The sequence below is a fragment of the Leptopilina heterotoma genome, unplaced genomic scaffold (genome assembly GCF_015476425.1).
Source record: "Leptopilina heterotoma isolate Lh14 unplaced genomic scaffold, ASM1547642v1 Lhet_59, whole genome shotgun sequence".
Classification (NCBI taxonomy): Eukaryota; Metazoa; Arthropoda; class Insecta; order Hymenoptera; family Figitidae; genus Leptopilina; species Leptopilina heterotoma.
The window spans coordinates 1,751,153-1,777,003 of NW_025111133.1; the positions used below are offsets into that span (position 1 = coordinate 1,751,153).

The 25,851-nt window shown below is 22.7% G+C and overlaps 2 protein-coding genes across 7 annotated transcripts in view; one reads left to right on the forward strand and one right to left on the reverse strand.

The window, feature by feature from the left end:
• LOC122508982 (glutamate receptor ionotropic, kainate 2-like) overlaps positions 1-25,851 on the reverse strand; it is an 82,584-nt gene that overhangs the window by 8,532 nt on the left and 48,201 nt on the right. The window contains exon 1 of one of the 6 annotated variants that reach the window (XM_043622689.1): positions 24,445-24,536. The exons of the other annotated variants lie outside the window; for them this stretch is intronic. The gene's annotated coding sequence lies outside the window, so the exon portion shown is untranslated. Of the gene's footprint in view, positions 1-24,444; positions 24,537-25,851 lie in introns of those variants that run through there. 6 annotated transcript variants of the gene reach the window in all.
• Positions 76-21,229, forward strand: LOC122508978 (sodium-dependent nutrient amino acid transporter 1-like). Its single transcript, XM_043622677.1, has 10 exons — positions 76-452; positions 16,042-16,125; positions 16,295-16,366; positions 16,692-17,188; positions 17,469-17,843; positions 18,187-18,376; positions 19,444-19,620; positions 19,748-20,024; positions 20,111-20,205; positions 20,540-21,229. The coding sequence occupies exons 1-10, from the start codon at positions 444-446 to the stop codon at positions 20,711-20,713; spliced, it is 1,950 nt and encodes a 649-aa protein (XP_043478612.1). The 5' UTR covers positions 76-443; the 3' UTR covers positions 20,714-21,229.

A 25,851-nucleotide genomic window follows, 5' to 3' on the forward strand; every position in this document is an offset into this window, starting at 1 on the left:
AAAAAAGATTTCTATCAAAGAAAATCTATTGATATGTGATGCCCACCCCCTCCCCTCAATAAAATGTCAAAAGATCATCGACAAATCTTCAGGGCCTTATATCCCCTCATAGAGTGGCAAAGGATTGCTGCCAGTGTTTGTGTAATGTAGATTGGAGTGCCTGGTGCCAGTAAGAGGTTGCACCTGAGGACGTCCGGATCTTGTGCCCTAGATGTCCCTCCAAAGAGAATTTCAATTTTCCCGCGATCCCAACCCCGTAGTTCACACGTGGTTTCCCCTATTATCAAATTTTAATATTTAAATTTTAGCAAAAAAAAAAATAAATAAATAAAAAGTTTCCCCTTCATGTGTATGTGTGTGAATGTTATTCAAATTTTAATTTAAGGACCTCTCACCTTGAATTTTTTCTTTTTTGGATTTGGAAAAATATCCAGAACCCAAGAATGAACGAGGTTTGTGATATTTATAATATATAGAATTAAAAAATTAATAAATTAATAAATAATTAATAATTATATATAAATAATACATTTATATGGTGTTGGAAGTAATTTTAAGTCCGTTTTTTTCAAATATTTTGTCAAATTAATTTTACGAGGCCTTTAAACGTAATTTATTATTTAAATAAATTTATTCATTGGAAATATATTTATTAATATTTTATTTGAATTTTCCACGAAATTCCCTCATTTTTTCATAGTTTTAAATTTATTTTTTATTTATTAATATATATTATTATATTATTATTTATAATATAAATAAGTAATAATATAAAATTATAAATAATTATTAAATAATAATGAATAGTTAATAAAGAATTATTAATTAACTTTAATAAACAATATTTTTCAATATTCTCATTTTGTTGTTGAAGCCATTTTTTGCAATTATTTTTTAATAAACAAAACTAAATAATTTTTTTTTTTAAATCAAAAACTAAATAATATTTATTTGTTATTGTCTGTTTTGTTTTATTATTTTATTGTTATTATTTGTTAAATAATATTTATTCACATAATTTTTTATTTTATTATTTTTATATTATTATTATGGCTATTTTTAATTATTAATTATTAGCATTATGCAAAACATTATAATAAATACAATACAGATTATTAAATGTTAGTTTACTTATCGAAGGTAAATAATTTAACAAAACGTTTTCTATACGATAATAAATACAATATTTCGCTTAGTTTTTATCTATTTTGTTATTACAATAAATAACAATTAACGTTTGTTTTATTAATTTTACCTTTGATTGTAATTTTAATTAATTAACTTTAGTTCAAATTTTAATTAACTAATTTTAATTCAATTTTTCATTAATTAATTTTAATTCAATTTTTCACTAATTTCTATTGTAAAACATTTTTCACACTATTTTTTGTACATAAACGAGAAAAAAAAGACGTCTTTTTCTATTCACAAGAAAAAATGGAATAAAAAAAAATTGGTGTATTTACGTTTTTCTTTTCTCTCGTATTCCTTTTTTTTTAATAATTTAAAGACACTTTGCAAACACAAGAAACTTAAACAATGTAAATTTTTATCTCTTGCGAATATCCATTTGCGGGAACGACATTTATTTTTCGCAACAGCAAATTCGCGGAGTGAATTATTGTCATTCCAATAATCATGAAGGCAGTTTTATTTCTCTTAAAGTTGTTTGAAAATTTTTTTTTATGTCCTTTACGCGACGGTGCCAAAATTGTTTAGGAAAAAAAGGAATAAAAAGTCAATTATGAGAGTTTAAACACAAAAAAAGTTGAAAATGTGATATAATTAAAAATCAATAAAGTCATAATATAAATAAATGTACCTAATTATAATTTTATAATTGTAAACTAAATGTGACTAAATTAAACTAAAATAAAAAACTAAATAAAAAAAATTAATAAAAAAATTAAATAAATAAACTAAATAGAAAATAACTAAATAAAAAACAAATTAAGAAAACTAAACCAAAAAAAATAAATGTTCCAAAAATTATAAACGTTTAAATGAACAGAATATTATAATATTAATATATTTATATTATAAATATTAGTTTTATAATATTTTAATATTTTATAATATTTTTAAAATATTTATACAATCTTTAAAAGTTAAAGAATTTAAATTTTCAGTATCTGTATAAAATTTTAGAGTACAGAGAAAAAAAATACTTTATATTAGGTTTATTAAGATAGAACAATTAAATTTGATAAATTAACTTTCCGTGATTGGATTAGAAAATAATATAATTTATATAATAATATTTAAAGTCTTTATGTAAAGCAGTCTAATTTTCTTTACGGCATGTGGGCTTGCCACACTTTATGAAGGACACACTACTGCTTGGTAAAGGTTATTATAAATCCTGTATGGTAATTAGTTGCACAACTTAATTTCATCTCAAAATTTTTGCACTGCAAGCAATCATTAGGATAATTTTATAAAACAAACATACATATTCATGTGTAATTTCAAATATTAACATTTACACTAAATTGTAAATTGAAAAAAATTACAAAAAAAAAATCAGAAAATTTTCCTTTTTTTCACAAATTTTACTCTCTAAATCTCGAATAAGTTCGAAAATTCACTTTTGGAATACGACATAAGTAGTTTCACTTTAGGAAAATAAATTTACAATTAATATTTTTAATTAAGAATCGAAAAAAAATTTTTTGAAATTAAAGATATAAAAATGTGATTAAAATAAACGATTCAAATAATTTTTATTTTAGTCAATAAAATGGTATTTGCTTCAAATACTAAAATTAATGATGATCCAAATAAATTAAATTAAATAAAAATTATTTGATTCATTTAAATATTTATTTGATAATTAATAATAAACAATTCTCTAAATTTGAATTAGTATAAACATTTTCACTATACTTTAAATTAGTCACTGACTTTTTGTCTTTGAATTAGTAAATTTTACTTTTAAATTAGTAGAAATTACTATATTTATTAGTTAAATTAGTAATTACTAATAAATTAGTAAAAATTACTATTTTTAGTAAAATTTACTAATTCAATAGCAAAATTAATTATATTTGGTTGAAATACAAAATTTTTTTTTAAAAATTACTGCTTTTTTAAAAAAATTACAAACGTAAATTGAATATTTTAGAAATTTCGTTCACTCAGAAAAAATTATGTTTAAATCAAATATTTTATTTTGTTGAACAAACCTTATTTCTAGGTTTTTCTTAATAAAGTTTTTTCACCTAAATAAATATATTTTTTTGATTTAAATAAACATTTAGTTCTGTTAGATAAAATTTATATTCGAAGAAAGAATTCAAGTTTCAAGTTCTGAACATTTAAATGAAATAAGAAATGTATTTATGCAAATTTTGTTCAAAATTACGTAGCAAAAAAAATAAATTTAATTTTCTAAATGTAAAATTCAAGTTTTTATTTTTTATTGCAAGTAAGAATTAAAAAAAAAAATTTAATGAAAAATATTACATAGTTTATTTGAAAGTACAAAATTTGTGAATCGTAACGAAATAATTTGGCCACTCGAAAGAAATTTTTAATTGGACCAAACAAATATTTGATAACAAAGCATTTATTTGCTTAATTCAACAAAAATTTAGTTGCTTCATAAAAATTATTTTCTGATTATTAATTAAAAATTTTAAACGTTGGAAACTTTAGACAAATAAAATAAGTGCTAAGTATATATTCTTAATTTCAAAACAAAATTATTTCGTTAAATAATTTACTCGCGATAATAAGTGTAAATTCACCTAATGTAAATTACATACAATCATTTTCTCACGTGAAAGACTTTTGACGCACAATTTTCACGACAGTACAAGAAAAGAAAAAGATAAAAAATTCCCTTATAATTAAAAAAAAAAGATTCCAAATATTAATGACGTACATGACGATTATTAAAAGATATTAAGCACAATTAATCAGTTTATTTTAAAATTATATTGTCGATTATTATTTTAATAATATTTTTTAAATATCGATAAGATATTAAAATAATTAGGATAATAATAAATAATTAAAATAATAATAATTAAGAAAATATAATTACAGAAAATAAAAAAGAAAATTAAAAAAATAAAATTAAAAAAAATTAGTAAAAAGTAGAAGTGAAGAATAATTAACGGTACTCTGCAGCTTTTCTTGACTTTGAAAGACAATGATTTAAATAAATCGTGAGTCACTAATGACAACGGTTTTCATCTGTATTTATAAATAAATCGGAAAAAATTCTCTCTTTTTTTATATATGAAAAAAATATTAATACAGGTATTCTTTAGAATAAAATTAGCATTCTTGTGTGTGCACAAGAAATTAATTGTCTAACGCAAAATAAAACTCTCATTAAACCACAATGAAATGATAAATAATAGTGCGAGTCTCATTTTTAATTGAGGTGACACTAAAAAAAATTGATTCACTCAATTTATCATTTTATTTGCAAATAATTTTTTTTTTATTTAGGGTATATTTATTGAATATATAAACAGTTGTTGTCGATTAAATATATAATCTCGTATTAAAAAATAACGACTACAAACAATTAAATAATAATGTTTTCAGCAAAATAGTTTGCAAATTTTTTGTTGTTGCTGTTTTTGCTTCAAAAAAGGGGAAAAAAATAGAAAAAAGTTTCCTATATCAAAAAGTACAATTTTTTATAAATATTCCCATGTCTTTTTGCTTCAAAAAAAGGGAAACAATAAAAAGAGTATTTTTATAAATATTTTTATTCTTGTTTTCTTGCTTCAAAAAAGGGGGAAAAATAAAAAAAAGTATCTTATGTAAAGTAATATTTTTTATTTTTCTCTGAATATCTTTTCTAAGTTTTTTTCTGAATATTTTTTATTATATCAATTTGATTATTATTCAAATAATTGTCTTCATCGGTAAAATAATGTATTTATGTAATCGTTATTTTCTATCCATAAAGGAATTTCTAGTTGCAAAAACAACGTGTAATGTAATGTTGTATGGCATTCCATTGATTCAACTATAATATTTATTTAATATAATATATGTGTACATGTCTATATAATGATGTCGCGTCTTCACTTTCCTTCGGAATATATTTGCTACCGTACAATCTCCGATGATTTTATGTTTACCAATTATTTACCACTAATTATCGAGCATAAAATAAACATACAATTTATACATAATAAAAATATATCAATACGAGAATGTATTACGATTTTTTAATGTATATTTGATTAGAATTTTTTAATAACAATTATCACACCGTGAAAAGAATTTCTTACATTTAAATAATTATTTGTTTATTAAAAAAAAATTTTTTTTAATTATTTCTTACATTTATTTAATTATTTCAAAATAGATACATAGAAATAAAATTTGAAAATTAAATAAGAAAGGGAAAAATTCATTTTAATATTTATTATTATAATAAATAGAAATTATAATAAAAATAAATAAATTATAGTAAATATAAAACTTAGCTTAAATGAATATTAAATAAACGTAATAATATATTAATCCATTAATAAATAATTTATAATAATAAAGAGAATTTTCAATATAAGAAACTTGAAATTAATTTAATTAATTTAATTAATTAAATCAAATTAATCTTGTTTTCTTTTATTTTTAATAAGTAGGACAACTGTTTATTATATTAATAAATGATTATTTGGTGAATAAAAAAAAATGTTGTATAAAAGCCTTTTCTTTTGAATAACAAATAGGTCAAAGAAATGTTACTTCATCGGTATTCTTTATAAAATCATTTTGTTTCTTTTATAATAAAATTATAACTCCTCAATGAAATCACATTAAGAAAATTCCACTGATTCTATAGAAATTAAGTCAATCAAAATGATATATAACTTGTATATATTTTAGAAAAGGTGATAAAAAGTTTTATTTACACCAAGAAATATTTTGTTTCAAATAAATTTAATTTTTCTCAATAAATTTTATTCGGTTCAAATAAATTTTTTATTTGCGTCAAAATATATTCTATTTTTTTCTGATAAATTTTATTCATTTAAAATAAAAATTTTATTTGCACCAAGAAATATATTATTTGTTTCAAATAAATTTTATTTTTTCGGAAATTTCATTCGGTTTAAATAAAAATTTCATTTGTTCCAAAAAATATTTTATTTCAAATAAATTATATTCATGTTCAAGATATTATTTTATTTGTTTCAAATTGATTTTATTTTTGTAAATTAATTTTATTTGATCCAAATAACAAACTTCATTTGCACCAAAAAATATTTGCGATTTCAAATCAATTTTATTTGTGTAACTAAATTTTATTTCTTCTTTCATTTCTTCTTCAAAACTATTTAAAAATTTTTATTTTTTTGGTAAATTTGAAGCAAATATTAAACAAGAAAATTGTTAAAAGAAGGAAAATATTTCCTCTTAATTCTATAAAAAGAAAAGAAGATGAAAATTGGTAAATTAGCAAATTTATATAATTTAAATAATATTAAAATTAGCAAATTTGAAGAAAAAGTACAAAAAATGCAAATTTTTACAATAATTACTAAATTCTAAAAATAAAATTCAATTTTTTGAAAATGAGACATATTTTGAGCTTAAAAAATGTCTTGATGAGTGAATATTGAAAATAACGTACGATTTATAAATTTTCTCGTTAAAATTTTTTTTTATTGCTTAAATTTCTCTTTCATTGATTACGCTACTTTTTTTCTATAGGAAATCAATAAGTTTGTAAGGCAAAATCAATATTTTGTTCAGGGTATATATAAGAAAGAAAGAATGAATAGAACGAATCGAACCGAGACCGCATAGATTGGAATTGCAAAAAATATCCTCCAAGGAAACGTGATCTTGTTCAAAAGCAATTCTATACCTACTATGTAAAGAATTATACGCAGAAGGCGTGAAGTATTAAAAATTTTATATCAATGAACTCTCTTAAGTTCAAAGTACATTTTGAAGATATGGCACACATATTACATACTCTTATGTACATATAATATAATAAACATTATGAGAGCGCATTATGAAATCTTCATAATATAATATAAATGTACGTATGTATAATTAGAAAACTTGTGTTTCTAAAGTTGACAAATTTTTACAATTAGTCTTATAAAAGTTATCCAACAATATATAATATGTATACATAATTAATACTAAAGTACAACAAAAATTATGCAAGTGAAAAGAATATTAGTCTTGAGATAACGTTAATTTGATGATATCATTTTTTTTACCAGGATCTTTTACGAGATTCTTAAAAAAATGTATATAGAATATTCTAACAAGTTTTTGCAAGTTTTTTTCAAATATTGGGTATAATTATTTCAAATATTAATATTTCTGTAAATTTAAAATTTTAAAATAAAAATATTAATAAAATATATTTTATTTGCATCGAATAAAGTTTATTTGAAACAAATAAAAAGTTCGGCGTTCATTCGAGAGTTCAAAAATTTAGGGACAAATTTTATTCGGTTAAAATAATAATTATTTTTTTTTTAGAAAATAATTTTTATATTTGAGCCAAATACCAATTTTCCGAACTCAATCATTTTTGTGGTTGAAACAGATTAACAAAATACCAAATTCCCATTTAATTGACTTAAAAATAATAATTATTTTTATTACCCAAATAAATATATTTTCGCTAATAATCCAAATAATTTTAATTATTTGAATAGTATCTATAATACAAGCGCAATATTAAACAGATATTATACAAATATTCTTAAACAACAATTTAATTAGTTCCCTAAAAAAAATGCCCAATTTAAAATTTTTTTGTCTCGAGACAATTAATTTTTAATTAATTTGAAATTAAACTTGTATAACCAGTAACAGGTTTAACATTATATGGCTAGTCTAGATTCCATCACGATCAAAGTTAATATACATTTTTTATAATGAAGGTTGTAATGATATTTGGGCATTCTCTATGGGTGTGTACAACAAAAATTTTTGATTGCACAATTATTCTTTTCAAGTATGTAGAACTCGTGATGTATTTGGAATCTGAAAATAGAGGGGGGTACCTGAATGACGCCACTTAAACTTTCTTCCAATGATACACTTTCGATTTTTGTTGAATAAGGCAAAAAAAAAAAAAAAAAAATACTTCAAGATCTAACTGGACATTGTGTAGTATTATTATAACCATCTGCTCATTGAGCGAAAGTTTTCTTCTCGTAAAAGATATTATATTCCACCATCCCACCATCAAAATCAATGAAGTTCCGTTTTTTCCTTCTCAACATCACAATGAGATGAATAGTAACATAAAAAAACTTTTATACAATCATCAATTTTAATTTAAAAAAAAAAATTGTTCTTTTCAACTCATTTAAAAATTCTATTTAACTATTCGAATTTTTTTGAACATACTTTTTTTAACACAAATATTTTTAGAAAAAAATTCTTGCTAACAAAAATTTTTGCTAACGAAAATTTTTGCTAACGAAAATTCTTGCTAACGAAAATTCTTGCAAATAAAAATTCTTTTAAGCAAAAAATCTTGTAAACAAAAATTAATGAAAATAAAAATTCCTTTACACAAAAATTCTTTTGAATAAAAATTCTATAGCGAAAATAATTATAATTAAACATATTAGTAAAAATTATCCAATAAAATCCAATAAATTAAATACACATTTCAACAGAATATTTTATGGACTTATTGTCTCTAAATTAGTCTAATTTATTATACATTCATTACAATATTATAATTCTATAGTAAATTCAAATTGACTTATAATAAAAACATTTAAAAAACTCTATTACGACATTTATTGCTTAACGCATTTTTATTCTCCTTTTTTTTGAAAAGGAAGCTTATAAAAAAATTCAAAATTGGAGGTCACAGTGAGAAACTGAAGTGTAATTATTCCTACATAAAAAAAATAGAATTATGTATTGTGATTAATAACTTTCAGTATCGTGTTTGAAATCACAAGGAGGTTGTGCATTTAAAAAGTAAATTACAAGTTTATACAATAATATCTTTTTCAGAATTTATTATTTTATCTCGAAAAGATATTAAAAGATCACACATCAAGTAAATAAAATAATAAAAGATACATCTTAAAATACAATAAATTACAAATTGAAAGTTGTACATCAGAAAATAACTGTTATTTAAATAATAATAAATTGTTTAATAAATTTAACGGAAGAAAATAAATAATGTAAAAAAAATAATGGTATAATTTTGTAATAAACATTGATTATAATTGACATTAAATTTTAATTTTTACGGAAGTTTCTTATTATTTAAGTACTTACCTATAATATTTAAATAGTTTGAGCATGATATTTTAAACAATTATTTAATACTAAGTGATTACGAGGGCGAAATGCGGGGTTTCACTTATTTTCAAAAATTTTATTAACATTTTTCGCAAATTCAATTCTTTTCTAAAATAATAAAATTCTTCGCAGGAATTCAATTATTTTCAAGCAATTTTAATAAAATTTCTCGAAAGAATTCAATTATTTTCGAAAGTTTTCAAAATATTCTTCATTTCTCTTATTTTCAAGAATTCAATTCAATTATTTTCCAAAAAATAAAATTCAATTATTTTCAAGAATTTAATTCAATTGTTTTCCCAAAAAAAAATTCAATTATTTTCAAGAATTTAATTCAATTGTTTTCCCAAAAAAAAAATCAATTATTTTCGAATATTTTCATAAAAATTCGTTATAAGGATTCAATAATTGTTTTCAAAATAATTTTAAAAATTCCTCGAAAAAATGTAATTATTTTAGACATTTTTAATAATTAATATAATAATCAAATTTTCAATTACAATTATTAACAAACATGATTATTTTAGAAAATTCAAAAAAATTCTTCGTAAAATTCCATTACTTTCAAAACTTTCTAGTATATCAAAAATTATTAAACAAACTCTATTATTATCAAGAAATTCAATGAAATTCTATAAAATAATTCAATTATTTTATAAATTTTAATAAAATTCTTCTTTTTCTTTCTCAATTATTTCTACAAATATAACAGAATCTTAGCAAGAATTTAATTGTGTTTAATAAAATTTTAGTAAAATTTCTCAAAATAATTCAATTATTTTTGAAAATTTTGATATTTGTTTATAAGAATTCAATAATTATTTTCAATATAATTTTAATTTAATTATTTGAAGAAATTGAATTATTATTGAAAGAGAAGCAGAAAAATTTTATTATGATTAAATTTCATTAGAGTATTTTTTTTGTATTTTTTTGTATTTTTAACTTTTGACAGAATTACACTCTTTTTTTCTTCTTAAAAAAAGTAATTTAGATAAATATTCTAAATCATTATTTAAATAATTGTTTTTAGTTTCATGTTTAAATAATAGAAAGAAACATAAAATTATTATTGTTAATAATAATCAAGTTAATAACATTCTTATAATATTAATAATTATTAATAAAATAATTTAATAAAATAAATAAATAAAATTACTTATTAATCAAATTAATGAATATAATTAATTAATAAAATTAAGTTAATAATCAAGTAAAATTATTGTCGTAAATTATTAATTAGAAATAAGTTAAAAAATTTCATAATTCAACCAAAAATAAACTTGATTATTATTCAAATTCAATAAATCAAGTTTAGGTACTTTTGTCGAATTATGAAATTTTTTGTTTGATTTCTAATTGAAAATAACCGTCTTTTATTTTACTATTTACTTTTTTTATTATTAACTTTTGACTGAGTTTATTTTTTTCTTTTTTTAAAAAAAGTAATTTAAATTAATTATTATTAATTTCATGTTTAAATAATAGAGAAAATTCGATTGTTATTCAAATTCATGAAATCAAGTTTACTTTTGTCGAATTATGAAAATTTCCCATCTGATTTCTAATTAACAATTACCGATATTTACTTATCGTACTAATTATTTACTTTTGACTGAATTTATTTTTTTTCTTTTTCAAAAAAAGTAATTTATTTAAATAAATATTTAAATTAATTATGTATTTAATAATTAGGTATTATTAATTTCATGTTTAAATAATAGAAAAAATTCGATTGTTATTCAAATTCATGAAATCAAGTTTACTTTTGTCGAATTATGAAATTTTTTCGTCTGATTTCTAATTAACAATTACCGATGTTTACCTAACTTATTAATTATTTACTTTTGACTGAATTTTACAATTTTTTTTATTTTCTTCTTCAAAAAGTGTATAATATCTATAAAGATACTGCAATGAAAATATTGTCGAGAGATGAATAATGAAATTTCCAAATCTCTCGAGGACATCTGAACTCGATAGATCAATAAAAGTTTATTAGAATCGCTTCCAGAATATTATAAAGGGGTATTAAGAAATAAAAAGGTTTTAAATGAAGGAAAGGGAAGCATTGAATTCGAGGTTACATCCGGAAAACCCACAAGGGCGACAAGTCTTTTATGTGCATGACATTGCTTTCGTTACCGATAAACCGGTAAAATTCTAATCATTACAATTAATTTACATACAATAGAAAATTAAACAATTTTTTTATAGATGAAAAATTAAAAATTTGCTTTAAAACAATATTTACTTCATTTTAATTTACTTAATATTTATTTATTTTATTCACAATTTTCTTGAAGTCGAAAATAACAAAATTAATACTAAAGTGGATCATCTTGATACCAAAAATTTTGATCAATTTTTGATTTGATCCAAATGTTCGGTATCAATTCGTTGCAATTTGATACTTTTAAGTTAACAGTACTATATGTAATCTCTAAATTTGAATTAGTAAAAATGTTTAATAATTTGAATTAGTGAAGGACTTTTTGCTTTCGAATTAGTAAATTAAAAAAAATTTGGATTTTTCTTTCAATAATCGAATCATATGAATGAATGAAAAGTAGGAAAAAAAGCAAAACGTATCATTACGTTTACGTTCGTGAATGTTGCGCATTTCTTTCACTAATTCTCTCGTTTAAACTTTGTCAAGACAACTGTGGGAAGGTAATGCTCTAAAACATTCTCTCCTCTTCACTACAGTGAGCCTTGTGTCAGTGAAATTTCTTCCGTTTATACAGAAAATGCCAAAGAATAATGAAAGTCATTGCTGATAAATGTTTACTCATCAAGGTTCTTAACAGGTTCTTAATAATTACTCTCCAAATATTCCCACAAGTCATTCATGCACCACAATTAGTACAGTTCTTCTTTTCTAATTAAAATCAATAAAAATTAAAAATGACTCATTTTCAATTTTTAATTTCTCCAATTGTTTTTTCCAAATTATTTTTCGAACTGTTTACAATGTAAAAACAAGAGCATTTACAATCCTCATATAATATTAAATCGAATATAAATTAAACCTTAAAAACTGGATTTTACTTTAAAATATCATATATCTTTTTATTTATTAATGAATTGAATATTATTAAAGTTTTCGCATTAAAAATTATTTAATATCAATAAATTAAACTTTTCTTAATGAGCAGACATCACTACATCAGTATTTATTATATCATTCAGTGTCGATCGAGTTTCCTTGACATTTATTGAATGTTAAAACTTCCAAAGCGGAGGAAAAGAATCGTAAATTTTAAATTGAGAAACTCTGATTTTAAAAAGAAGCTTGAATGGAGATCAAATATTTCCTAACGATTATTAATTCATCAAAAAAATTTGCATTAAAAGACGTTATCCAAGAGAAGATGTTTAATATAAATGTTTAATAAATATAAACATAAATATAAATAAATTTATATTTAATATAATTTAGTAGAAGTTTTTTTACAAATTTTTAATGAGAATTGATAAATTCTTCGTATAAAAAAAGATTTAAATTTAAGAGTCAAATTTCATTAATTCTTAGAGCAAAATTACCTAAGTTTTAATCAAAAACTTTGTATTTAATGAAAAATTACTCACAGACTTCGCACTCAATAATTAATTTTAAAAATGTAGCAAAAAGTAGCTTTCAAAAAATTAAACTTGACGACCAAAAAAACTCGTTTTTGACACTTTACAAAACTGACAAAAATTCCATTCTATATTTATAGCGATAATAATTCATTTTTTTCGACTAATTTTATGCAAATTGTAATTTCAATAATTGAATTCCTGAGAAATTTTTATTATTCATAAAAAAATTAAATTCTCACGAAGATTTTTACAAAAAGTTTTTAAATAATTGAATTCCGTTTGGAAATTTTGTGAAAATATAGTAGATATTGAAAATCATTGAATTGCGAAAAGTTTTTAATAAAAATTAAATTTTACAAAGAATTCTATTAAAATTTTTGAAAATAATTGAATGTCTGTGTGGTGTTTTATTAAATTTTTTTTGCAAATAATTGAATTCCTTGAAAGTATTTTATTATTTATGGAAATAATTGAATTCCTCCGAACGATTTTATTAGAATTTTTAAAAATAATTGAATTTCAAAGAAGAAATTTATTACTTTTAAAAATCATTGAATTCTTCTGATAAATATTGTTATTTATGAAAATAATTGAATTTTGCAAAGAATTTTATTAAAATGCCTCAAAATAATTGAATTTTCGGGAATAATTTTGTTATTTATCTTTAATAATTGAATTCTTTCGAAGAATTATTTATGTAAATAATTGAATTCTTGGGAAGAATTTTATTAAAATCTAAAAGAATAATTGAATTATTTCGAAAAAATTTAATTAAAATTGTATTTAAAATAAGTGATTTCTTTCGATTAATTTTATTAAAATATATTTCAAAATAATTGAATTCCTGGGAAGAATTCTAATATTTTTGTAAATAATTGATTTTTTCGAGGAATTAAAATTAAAAAATGTACTTTTTAAGAATAAGTACATTTTTTGAGCAATTCCTGTAAAATAGTATGAAAAATAATTAAAATCCTGCGATGAATTTTATTATTTTTGAAAATAATTGAATTTCCAAGTCTGCTTGGAAATTTAATTATTTTAACTTATTACTTTTAAAAATAATTGAATTCTTGTGATGAATATTGTTATTTATGAAAAGAATTGAATTATTGCGAAAAATTTTATTAAAATAAAGAATTGAGTTTCTGTGAAAATTGTTGTTATTTTTGAAAATAATTGAATTCTTTATAAGAATTTTATAAACATTGTTTTAAATAATTAATTTTTTCGAAATATAATAAATATTATGAAAATTTTATTTTAAATAATTAAATTCTTGTGGAAAACTTTATTTGTGAAAATAATTGAACTTATCGATTAATTAATTTAAAATAGTATTAAAAATAATTGAAATTCTTCGATGAGTTTTATTATTTATGAAAATAATTGAATTCTTGCTCAGAATTTTATCAAACAATTTTTTTAAAAAATTGAATTTTTATGAAAAATGTTATTATTATTGAAAGTAATTGAATTATTGTGAAGAATTGTATAAAAATTTTGTTATATAATTGATTTTTTCAAAATTTTTTTAAAAATGCTATTCTAAATTAATTGAATTCCTGTGGAAATTTTATTATTGGTGGAAATAATTGAATATTGGTTAAATTTTATCAATTTTTTTAAATATTTGAATTCTTTTGCGAAATTTTATGAAATTACTATAGATATTGAACATTATTGAATTTTGAATATTTATTTAAAATAATTGAATCGATTTAAAGAATTTAATTATAATTTCTGAGAATAGTTTTTTGATTTCTACTATTAGCGAATTTAAAGCAGTGGAGATTCTTAAAAGAAACAGAAATAGTAGATTTTAGTGGCTGAAATCTAAAAAAAAGTACCCAAATAGTATCATAACGTAAAAAAAGTAGTAAATAGTAGATTCCCCATATTTCTAAGAATATCAAATTGAGACAAAACGCGAATTAAAAATGTTGCGAAGCAACGTTTTTGATTCTCGTTTTGTCTCAGTTTGATATCCTTAGAAAAACTAAATTTCTTCTAATACATTAATAATTTTATCATCCTTTTGTCTTTCAATCAAATAGATGCGACTTTACTTCAGTTTGGTAATTTATATGTCAGGGATAAGCGTGCCTTTAATCGTAATTATGTGCGTGAAGAACGAGGTTCCCATAATGCATTGCAAACATTATAATCTCTACCGCTTTCATGTATATTACCAGGTAACCGATTGCATGAAATTCCTAAATAACAACGTCACCTAGACCTCAATTCAATCGTACAAAACTACAACAATGTATATATATATATGTATATATAAAATGACAATAATTTTTTTTACGACTTCAAAATCTTTGATAAACAATAATCACCGCATATATACAATACAAAGTTATAAATGTCAAACAAATAAACTTGATATTTAAACTCGGTGAGAGTAATTCACGTGATCTTTAATCCCCCTACAATCGGATTAACATTTCCTATTCCCCTTTTGACATGTGTAATAATTTAGAGTGCACTAAATGCAATATATATGTACAGGTGTAATGCTATGCACAATATATTGATGCTCGCAATGTTTTAGAGAACCTCTCTCTAACGCGCGCGCTTATACATAATAGAAAGTGTCCTTCTAAAGAGTTAGCAATAACTAATGTGTGACTATGGATTATATATTCCCCGTGTGTTTATTTTCAAATCATCATCATCATCATCATCATGGAAAGTGACAACGACCTAGTTCGTTAATCCCTCAATGAATCGCGAGGATGAATGACATCTGAATCACCAATTATAATAGAGAAAACTATTGCTTCTCCAAATACTCCCATCGAGTATATGACAAAATATAAATAGGAAATAAATACCATTTCTGAATACGGTGGTCACACGGAATACTTAATGAAACTACTGGTCATGAACTTATGGAAGAAAATTACATATGCATGGCATTACTTTCGCTCGCGACTCAACCAAACATCGAATAACAACATTTATTTCATATCCCCTGCGTCAACAATTAAGAGATAAAAATACAGACTTCATAATCGATAATTATTCCGTTCAATTGTTTTCATTGTATTAAAAACCCTAAAGACTTTGCACCAAATAAATTCCACTCTCCTCAAAAACAAACAGATTTTTATTAGCAAAAAGAAATTATAATTTTTGTAAAATAAACATATATATTTGCAATTGCAGGGTGGAAGGTATAATCCTGGATTCATCCCAGACGAAGGCTTTCTTAATGTGGAACTCGGAAAGTCGCCCAAGGACGATGGAAAGGTGGGTTATAGAACTCTTCAAGATCTTTTGCAACATGGTATTCCTCATTTATCAAATTATTCATGGTAGTTAAAATTTAGAACTGACTCGCATTATGCAACATTACGTTTAACTCTTTTTTCATTTTCTTCTCGTACGAATATTATAAACCTTCGACTCTTACTTTCAGAACAAAAATACCTATAATCTTGATTATGGGATTCACGATAAGAAAATTTCACTTTCCCTGCCGGAACAGATGGTGAGTTATGATAATGAGTCATTAAAAAATAATTAATTTTGAATAAATTATTCCTTTCCTCGAGATGTCAATTATAAAGAAGCTTCTTCACAATTTTATTTTTATTCATTTTATTCAATATATTAATTACCATCAAGGATAATTACTCCATTACCTTGACTAATCATTTTTTATCCCGCATGGTCTTCGATCTTAAGAAGACACTTTTTTCCCTTCTCATAAAAAATGTTTTATTAAAAGAGATTTTTTAAAAAATTTGTTTAAAGAGATTTTAAAAAGAGAGACTAAAGAAGTTATACAATTTGTTTTCTATTGTTACAAGCAGACATCAATAGAGGAACAAAATGAAAGAGCAACATGGGGAAATGGATTGGAATTTTTGATGTCCTGCATAGCAATGTCAATTGGTCTCGGCAATGTATGGAGATTTCCGTTCACAGCTTTCGAAAATGGTGGGGGTGCCTTCCTGATTCCTTACATTATTGTTCTGTTCCTCGTGGGAAAGCCATTTTATTATTTGGAAATGATTATGGGTCAATTTACTAGTAGGTCATCGGTTAAAATGTGGTCATGTGTGCCAGCATTTCGAGGTGTTGGATGGGCACAAATGTTTTCGATGATTGCCGTTGGCACGTACTATTGTTCACTGATGTCCGTTACTCTCTACTACCTCATTAATAGTTTTCAATCGCAATTGCCCTGGTCAAAATGTTTACTCGAATGGGGTGATGTCTGCATAAATTCTGGAAAAACTGACGAAAACATCACACATCATGGGAAAAATATGAGTAACATGATGAGTTCTGCCGAATTGTATTTTACGTAAGTTTGACAGCATTGTTTAGTATTTTTCGGATCCCTAACTGGCATCGGATACTTAACTGGTGCAAAAGGAGCAAAAGAATTTCTTCTTTGTGGATTTTTGATTTTTGACTATAAGGATTTCTTACCTTGAGTACCAATTAAATATCCGAATAGTGCAAATCAGTAGAAACAATTTTGGTTTCCTTACAACAGAGGAGTAAAAAAATTCAGTACAATTCGGAGTAGACTCTAATAGCAAAAAAAAAAAAAAAAAAAAAACCGTTTTTCCTCTCCACAGAAAGACTGTACTAAAGGAAAAATTAAACATCGACGATGGAGTTGGATTACCCGATTGGAAATTATCAATCTGCTTATTTATCGCCTGGCTATGTATATTTGGAGTTTTAGCTCGAGGTGTAAAAAGCTCAGGCAAAGCTGCCTACTTTTTGGCACTGTTTCCCTACGTAATAATGGTGGCACTACTTTTGAGGGCCGTCACATTAGATGGTGCAATGAATGGAATTATATTCTTCATCAAACCACAATGGGACAAACTTTTCGAACCTCAAGTGTGGTATGCTGCAGTAACACAATGCTTCTTTTCACTCTCCGTATGCTTTGGAGGAGTTGTCATGTACTCTTCCTACAATTCTTTTCGTCACAATATTTACAGGTAGGTTGATTTTTAAGTCCAAAAGTTCCTCGTTTCCCAAAAAAAAACATTTTTCAAACCCAATAATAAAGAATGATGTAAGAGAAATTAATCATCAAAAAAAAGATAAATATTCAAAAACTGCTCCTTCTAAGAAATCCTGACAAATGTATTACTACTTAGCGGATTTAAATTTTGATAAAAATGTGTTTCATAACTCGTGAAATTATAATATGCGTCAATAACGTTTCGATATGCATACTTATGGGAGTTTTTTTCCACGTTGAGGAAATACAAACTAAAATTAGTCAGTTGTTGTTTCTTTTGGTATTAAAGAGAATATAATTAATATTCTACTCTGCAGAGATGTTATTGTCGTCACCAGTTTGGATACAATAACGAGTCTCATGGCTGGATTTACAATTTTTGGTATTCTCGGAAATCTCGCTCATGAACTTGGAACAGATGACATCACAAAAGTAGTTCGCGGTGGAACTGGTCTTGCATTTATATCATATCCTGACGCTATTGCTAAGTTTACTGTTCTACCACAGGTGAGGACAATAATTATTTTCCTATATAGAATATTTTTCAAGTTCGTTTTTTTATCTTGTAAATTATATATTGTACGCATGCAAATGAGTTCAATAAGATTTCACGATTCTCAGAATATACACTTATCAGGAAAATAGGCCAATTTTCATGATTTGTTCTTATTTTATTATTCTTTCGACTTATTGTCGGAATATTCTTCTTATTGCATTTTTTGTCTTGTCTCGATTTTTTAAATTATCACAAATTAAGAAAGAAAGAATAAAATCGTATACAAATATCTATTGTCATGAAATTATTAATTTGTAAAAACTATTTTCAAGAAAGAAAAAATTTATGTTTGAAAATATAGAAAAGGATAACTAACAAAAAGTAAAAAGGGAACAAATTATTATGCGATTAGTAATAAAAAAGAATAATTAGATAGAAGTTGTCAAATGATTGTTAAATGTGTATTAATAGTAATATCGTGAAAAAACCTTTCAAAAAAATATGATAAAAAAGTAATTAACTCTTCTAATCTTAATAAAATCCAGAATTTAAAAGCACTTTTAAGTGTTTTCAAATATTGCATTATCAGAAGAGTTAAATTTATTATCAGCTGGTCATTTATTTTGTTTGTTCTCTCCCTTTAATCTAGTTAAGTACCTGTCAATTTTCGAAATTAATTTAATTCTCGGTATTTAACAAAATTTCTTTTTTAATTACTTCCATGTTTCTAAAGTTCTGATTGTTCAAAAATGCTTCAAATGAACGAAATTTAGTTATTTCTTTTTCTAAATTAAAATTTAATTGCAATCATTTTGCGTCAGGTAGAAGAGAAATAAATTAACAATTTAAAATTAATTTCGTGTTTTGTTTTTTACAAATTTTTGGAAATGTTTGTATGGGCAGAAATTAATTTTTGCATTTGAACGTTCCGAGCATGTATGGATTTGCTTCCTCAGAGGAATGGTTGTATTTTTAATCAATTAACGGAAGCTATCTTTTAATTTACATTAGATAAGAGAGAAAAAGACTTTTTATTTTCACTTTTCAACTCTTAATGATAATTAAAATTTTTTTCCAGCTATTTTCAGTGCTGTTCTTCCTTATGCTTTTCGTATTAGGAATTGGCAGTGCCATTGCAATAGTTGGTGGAATCGTAAGCGTAATTAGCGACCAATTTCCATCTTGGAAAAATTGGCACATCGTTTTGGCAACATCTCTATTTGGATTTTTGGTCGGAACCATCTACTGTACTCCAGTGAGTGTTTTAATGTTTTTATTTTTAGTTCCAAACATTTTTAATGTGTACTATATTAATTTTAATGTTTGGAACAATTGCTTGGAGTCTTTTTTGATATTTGAATTTATGTTTGGAATGAAAATAGGGAGGACAATTTATATTGGGTTTGGTGGACTATTACGGTGCCTCGTTTGTTGTGTTCGTACTTGCAACTTTGGAAATGACGGGCATTTTTTGGGTCTATGGATTGGAGAACATTTTGGACGATGTCGAATTCATGTTGAACAGAAGGCCATCAATTTACTGGAGACTCTGTTGGGGTTTAATTACTCCTGTTTTATTAGCCACTATTTTAATTTACAACATCGCAACTCTCACTCCTCTTACGTACAGAGGCGTCTACTATCCTTCCAGTGCTTACGGTATATAATAAATTTTACTATACAAAAAAAATCCAAAGAGAAAATTATAAAAACTTATATCACACATTAATTAATGTTTCTTACAGCTGCAGGATGGTCACTACTTGCCTTTGGTGTCTTGCAACTACCTCTTTGGCTCATTTACACAATTTTGACAAAACGAAAATTAGGTCTGCCAAAGGTCAGTATTTAATCAATTTTTCCTCTAAATTCTTTATGCTTCCTATAAAGTACGTTGTCAATTAATCATACCAACTAAAATTATAATAATAATCCAAAAGGTTTTCAAATAATTCAACATCAAACTGTTCAAAAATCAAAGATGCTAATGATTTTTAAATACTTACAGTACATTTTAATATTTGATTTACTATTTTTATTTGAAATGAACAATTTTCATTAGACTAATAAAATATCTAATGTAATGTCTTGAAAATTTTTAAAATGTTTGAAAATACTTGAAAATGCTTGGAAAAAAAGACAATTAATGATAATTGTTTGAAAACAATTTTCAGATGATTAAAAAGGCATTTAGTCCATCAAAGGATTGGGGGCCATTTAAAGCATCGGACTTGGCTGATTGGCGAGCATTTAAAGATGCCAAGAAACAAAAGAGAGAAAAAAGAATATCGTCAAAACTAAAGCAATACTTTTACGTTCTTCTTGGATTAGAAAATAGATTGTCATAAATAATTCATTCTTCCGATAACTAAATTTCTTAATATCCAAAAAAAAGGAGTCCAGAACAACAAAACAACAATTTTGCGATTCTTTTCGAAATACTACTGAATATCCTAATGATATAAATACTGCGAGGTAAAGACAGCCTTCTAGAGACAATTTAGAGTTATTAATTTAGCATTTTAAGCAGACTTTAATTACGAGAACAAAAAACTTAAGAATCTCCTTGAAATTTCTACGAAATTTCAAAACAAAAAACGAAAAAACGAATCAAAACAGTTTTGATTACAAAATTTTGTTTTTAACTTTAAATTTGAAAGAAATGCGAAATTCACTCAACTGCCGTCCTAATATATTTATACAAAATAGTTACCAGTGACATAATTTTATATAAATAAGTATAAAGGTTTAAGAATCTAAATTTTTGAACCTTTGTTAAGCAAGATATTGAGAATTAAAGAAAATGGGTCTGAGTCCTTTAATAATTCTTTTTAATCTATTTTACTTGAATTCAAAGAATATTAACGAATCTCAAAATCAATTTTTTGAATAAAATTTAAAAACTTTTTAATTAAAATACAATTTTAAAAATTAGAATAAAATTATATTAAAATAATAAAGTGTTTTTTTATGAACACTAAAATTATATTTCACAATTTTTGTAGAACCTTTCCGTCAATATAGTTTCTACACTTAAAATTAATTAGAAGATAATTTTCTTCTTTCAATTTGACAATTTTTTATAAAAATACATTTTTTTGATTATCATTTATTTGTATTTAATACATTTTTTTTTAAAAAATCGTTTACTTCGATACTTAATTAATTTTAAAAAAAAATAGTTTTTATCTATAAATTTATTTTTAAGAAAATGAAGTAACTTTCAAACCGATTTTCCTTAATGAAGAGAAAATATTGCAGTATTAGAAAAGTGTAGATATTTATATATTTTCACTGTGATGCAAAAAAAGCCGGACAAATAAAAACTTTGTATATTTTGAATGATCATTTTGCTTGCTGATGGCATTGACAATATTCTAAGTTTATTTAATGATACTTATCTGATAGGAAATTAATGTGCATAATTATAATTATATAATAAATAATAATATATTTAAACAAGTTCGTGATACTTATTAATTATTAATTAATGTTCAATGTACTTATGCTAATAATGAAAAAAAATATTTTAAGTTCAACATTTTGAACTATTTAATAGAATCAAAAAATCTGTTTCTCGTTTAACTTTTTATATATAGAATTTAATATTTTCTATACGTAATAAAAAAAATTAGCAGTAATTTTGAATTTATGTGCCAGAACAGTTTTTTATCGATAATAATTGTGCACAATTGGGCACTATATTTATCCATTTTTTTCTACATTCACAGTTTTCTCGAAAGTGTCAGATTAATGTAATACCAAAAATTTAAATCAATTTTTGATTTTTTTAATGAAATCAAAAATTTACATTTTTGGTATGAATTTGTTGTAAGATACTTTTAAGTTAAGAGTGATTGACAATTGGATAGGTACTCTTTCCAAAGTAACAAATTTTGAAAATAATTTTATAACAAAAAAATGTGTATTATTATAATATATTCCTACGACAACATATATTGACAATATATTTAATAATATATTAAAAAACAAAACAAAAAGTTTATAGTACCAAAGTTCCCAAATTGATAATTATACAAGAATATAAAAAAAACAAATATGAATATAGGTACGAACAATATTTATATTTTTTAATAAAATGATTAATTTAATTGCGACTATATATACGAAAGAAAAGTAATGAAACTGTATTTGTTTTTTTATTTAAGTTTACACATCATTAGATCGTAATCGTTAAAGTTAAACATTGAGAGAAAAATATTAGAAATTTTATATTACAGAACGTTTTATTGGAATTTAAGAAAAATGAAGATATTACTTTCATAAAATTTATATCACTTGACTTTATCTGTATAATGATAATAATCTACAATTTAAATTTCAATATCATATAATATATTTTTTAAATTACTTTTTAATTAATTTACCTTATACTTATTAATTATTATTTAAGACAAATTGTCTATATAAATTCAGATTATTTTATTATTCTTTCACTGTGTGCTTCCAAAAATTAAAAAAAAAAATGTAAATACTCATTTTCTTCATTTAATTCAGAAAAAAAATTTGTGCAATTTTTGTAAATACGCAGAATATTTTATTTGAAAATCCGAAATAGTGTATAATTTTTTTAAATATCAAAAAGTGTACTTTTTTGTATCGTTCGTTAAAATTTTGTTAAATACAGAAAATAGAAAATAAAAAATATGATTAATTTATTTATTACCCAATTTAGATAAAATATTGAATCAATTATTGAGGATTAATTTCATAAGTATTTTCTGATTCATTGTCACTCTCACGATTTTTCTTTTCATTTAAATAATAAATTTCTTTTTCCGAAGTTTCCTAAAACGGACAATTTTTCACTTTAATTCTGTTTTGCAATTTTAAATATTTAGAATTTTTAATTATTAAATAAATGGACAAAGGTCCGCCTATATATTAAATAAATTAAGTAAAAGAAAAAGAAAAGAAAAAAAAATAAAAATAAAAAAAGTAAAAAACAAATGAAAATAATAAATAAATTAATAAAATAAAATAATAAATAAATAATTAAAAATTATTAATACCTTCATCTTTGAGTTTTCAGGTTCTATTAATAACTCTACTTCGCCTTCATTTCGTTTTTTTTCTCTCTCCTCACAAACATAAATAATTAAATGATTATAATTACAGAGAAATTTTTTTTTTAATTCGAGATTAAAAATTTTAATTAGAAAATTAAAGAGAGTAAAATAGAAATTAAAATTGTAAATAAACCCTGTATTGTATGAGCCAATGTGCTAAAAATTCAATCGGATCTTTTGGTTTTCGTAAAATAATTTCACACATAGCTTTTTTAATTGGTTCAGAAAAATTGCTTTTCAGGTAAAAATTATTTTCAGACATGTGCTCATTGGTAGATAAATTTTTTCTAATTGCACATTTTGATGAAACACTTTCAACATTTTTTTTTATTTCTTCTTGGAAACAATTTCGTAAACTTTCTTTTTTTTCAGTGGATAATTTGAAATTTTCCAACGATCTGTTGTCGTATAAAAAATTAATAATTAAATTCATAATTAATTAACAATTCAAATATTTATTTATAATTCTTGTCACAAATTTCATAATACTTTTTTTTTAATTAGTTGAAGTTTTACTAATTCAAAATTAGAGAATAAATTTCGTGCAATATTATTTCAGCAAGAAAAATTTAGAAACTATTTTATTTTCCATAATTTTGCGCCAATAAGTGAATTTTTGATTAATTTTAAAAAGACAAGATTTTTGTTAAAAAAAATATATATAAATTTTGAAACTTTACCAAATTAATTTAAATTTTATTAAAATATTGTTTATTATAATAAATTAATTTTGTTAATAGAAATAAAAGAAAATAAAAAAATAATAGAAATAAAAGAAAAAAAATATAATAGAAATCAATAAAAAAAAATTACCATGCAAAATTTGAAAAGAATTTCCTGAATTAATTTCTATATTGTACAATTTTCATGAATGAAGAACAAAAGACAATAAAAAATGAATAAATTAATTGTTTAAAGATTAAAAGAATTCAATTTTATCCAATTTAATGGACTTTGAGAATAAGTAATATAGTTTTATGTAGTAATACCTCGCATTATCTTTCGCAATACTATTTTGCAATAATTGATTCTTCATATCTTTAGTAAAATTCTTTTGATTAGAAAGCTCATAATCAGTAACATTTTCTTCCCTATTTTGTAATGTTTTTTCACTTTGATTAATTTCTTTAATAAAATTTATTTGCTCTTCGTTTTCTTCATTCTGATCACTAATAAAATTATCACTATTTTGTTTGTCGATAAAATTTCTATCGCTTTTTTCATTCCCATTTTTTACAATTTCCTTGATCATATCATCAGTGATTTCAAGATCACTCAATTTCTGATGAGTATCTTCACTTATATTTATGCCAGTTTGAATATTTCGCAATTCTTGTTCACTTATTCCAATATTTTCGAATATTTCCTGAATTTTTAAATTTATTAATGAAAATAAAAAGCTGATGTAGAATCAATTATAAAAAAAAGTAATAAAAATTCAATTAATATAAAAGCAAAATAAGATAAATTTGTTAATTGAGTTAATAAATCAAATTTTCTCAGTTTTGAACGAAGTGAACGAACTTTCTTTCCATTTGGATATTTTTGAAAATTAATATGTTCTTAAAATTTTGAACTTTCAAATGATTTTTTTATTACTACCTTCTCTTAATTTGTACTTCATTAAAAAATAATTTTGTGTATTAAAAAAATTGATTGTTAACAAAGTAAATGGTAAATTTATATTGTTTTTCAATTCAGTAAAAATAGCAATATTTACAAATATTCAATTTTTTCCTAAAATTTTAATAAATCCTTCGAAACAATTCGATTATTTAAAAAAAATTTTCAATTAAAATTAATCAAAAAACTACATTATTTTCAAAAAAAAAACTTAAGGAAATTCTTCAAAAGAATTTGTTTATTTACATAAACTCTAATAAAATTTAACAGTAAAATTATTAATTACAATTATTTACAAAATCGATTATATTAAAAATTTTGTTTTAATTTTTTGAAAGGATTCAATTATTCTTTCTTAATTTCCAAAGAATTCAATAATTTTCTAAACTTTTAATAAATTTTTTGAAAGACATCAATTATTTTCTTAACCAATAAAATTCTTTGTGAGAATTCAATTATTTTCATAAATCAAATAGAGATTTTAATTTTTATTGCAATCAGTTTTTATTGCACAATATATAATTTATAAAAACATGTTTAACAAGAAATATTCCTTTTTCGAAAGTTCAAAACTTGTGCATCATCCTTTTGGAATAAAATTTAAATTTTAACCAAATATTATAAAAAAAAACTCGTCATATTCAATTTATCTAAATGTTGAAAGTTTTTAGGACATTTTTTTTCTCGATTGAGAATAGAAACTTATTCTCCAATAAAGAACGAAACATTTTTTTTCATATGAAATATAATTAAAAGCGATATATTTTTGCCTG

Coding starts and splice junctions, on each gene's coding strand:
- LOC122508978 (XM_043622677.1), top strand. Junction 17,189..17,468: donor TCTGCCGAATTGTATTTTAC/GTAAGTTTGACA, acceptor TCCTCTCCACAG/AAAGACTGTACTAAAGGAAA. Junction 17,844..18,186: donor TTTCGTCACAATATTTACAG/GTAGGTTGATTT, acceptor TCTACTCTGCAG/AGATGTTATTGTCGTCACCA.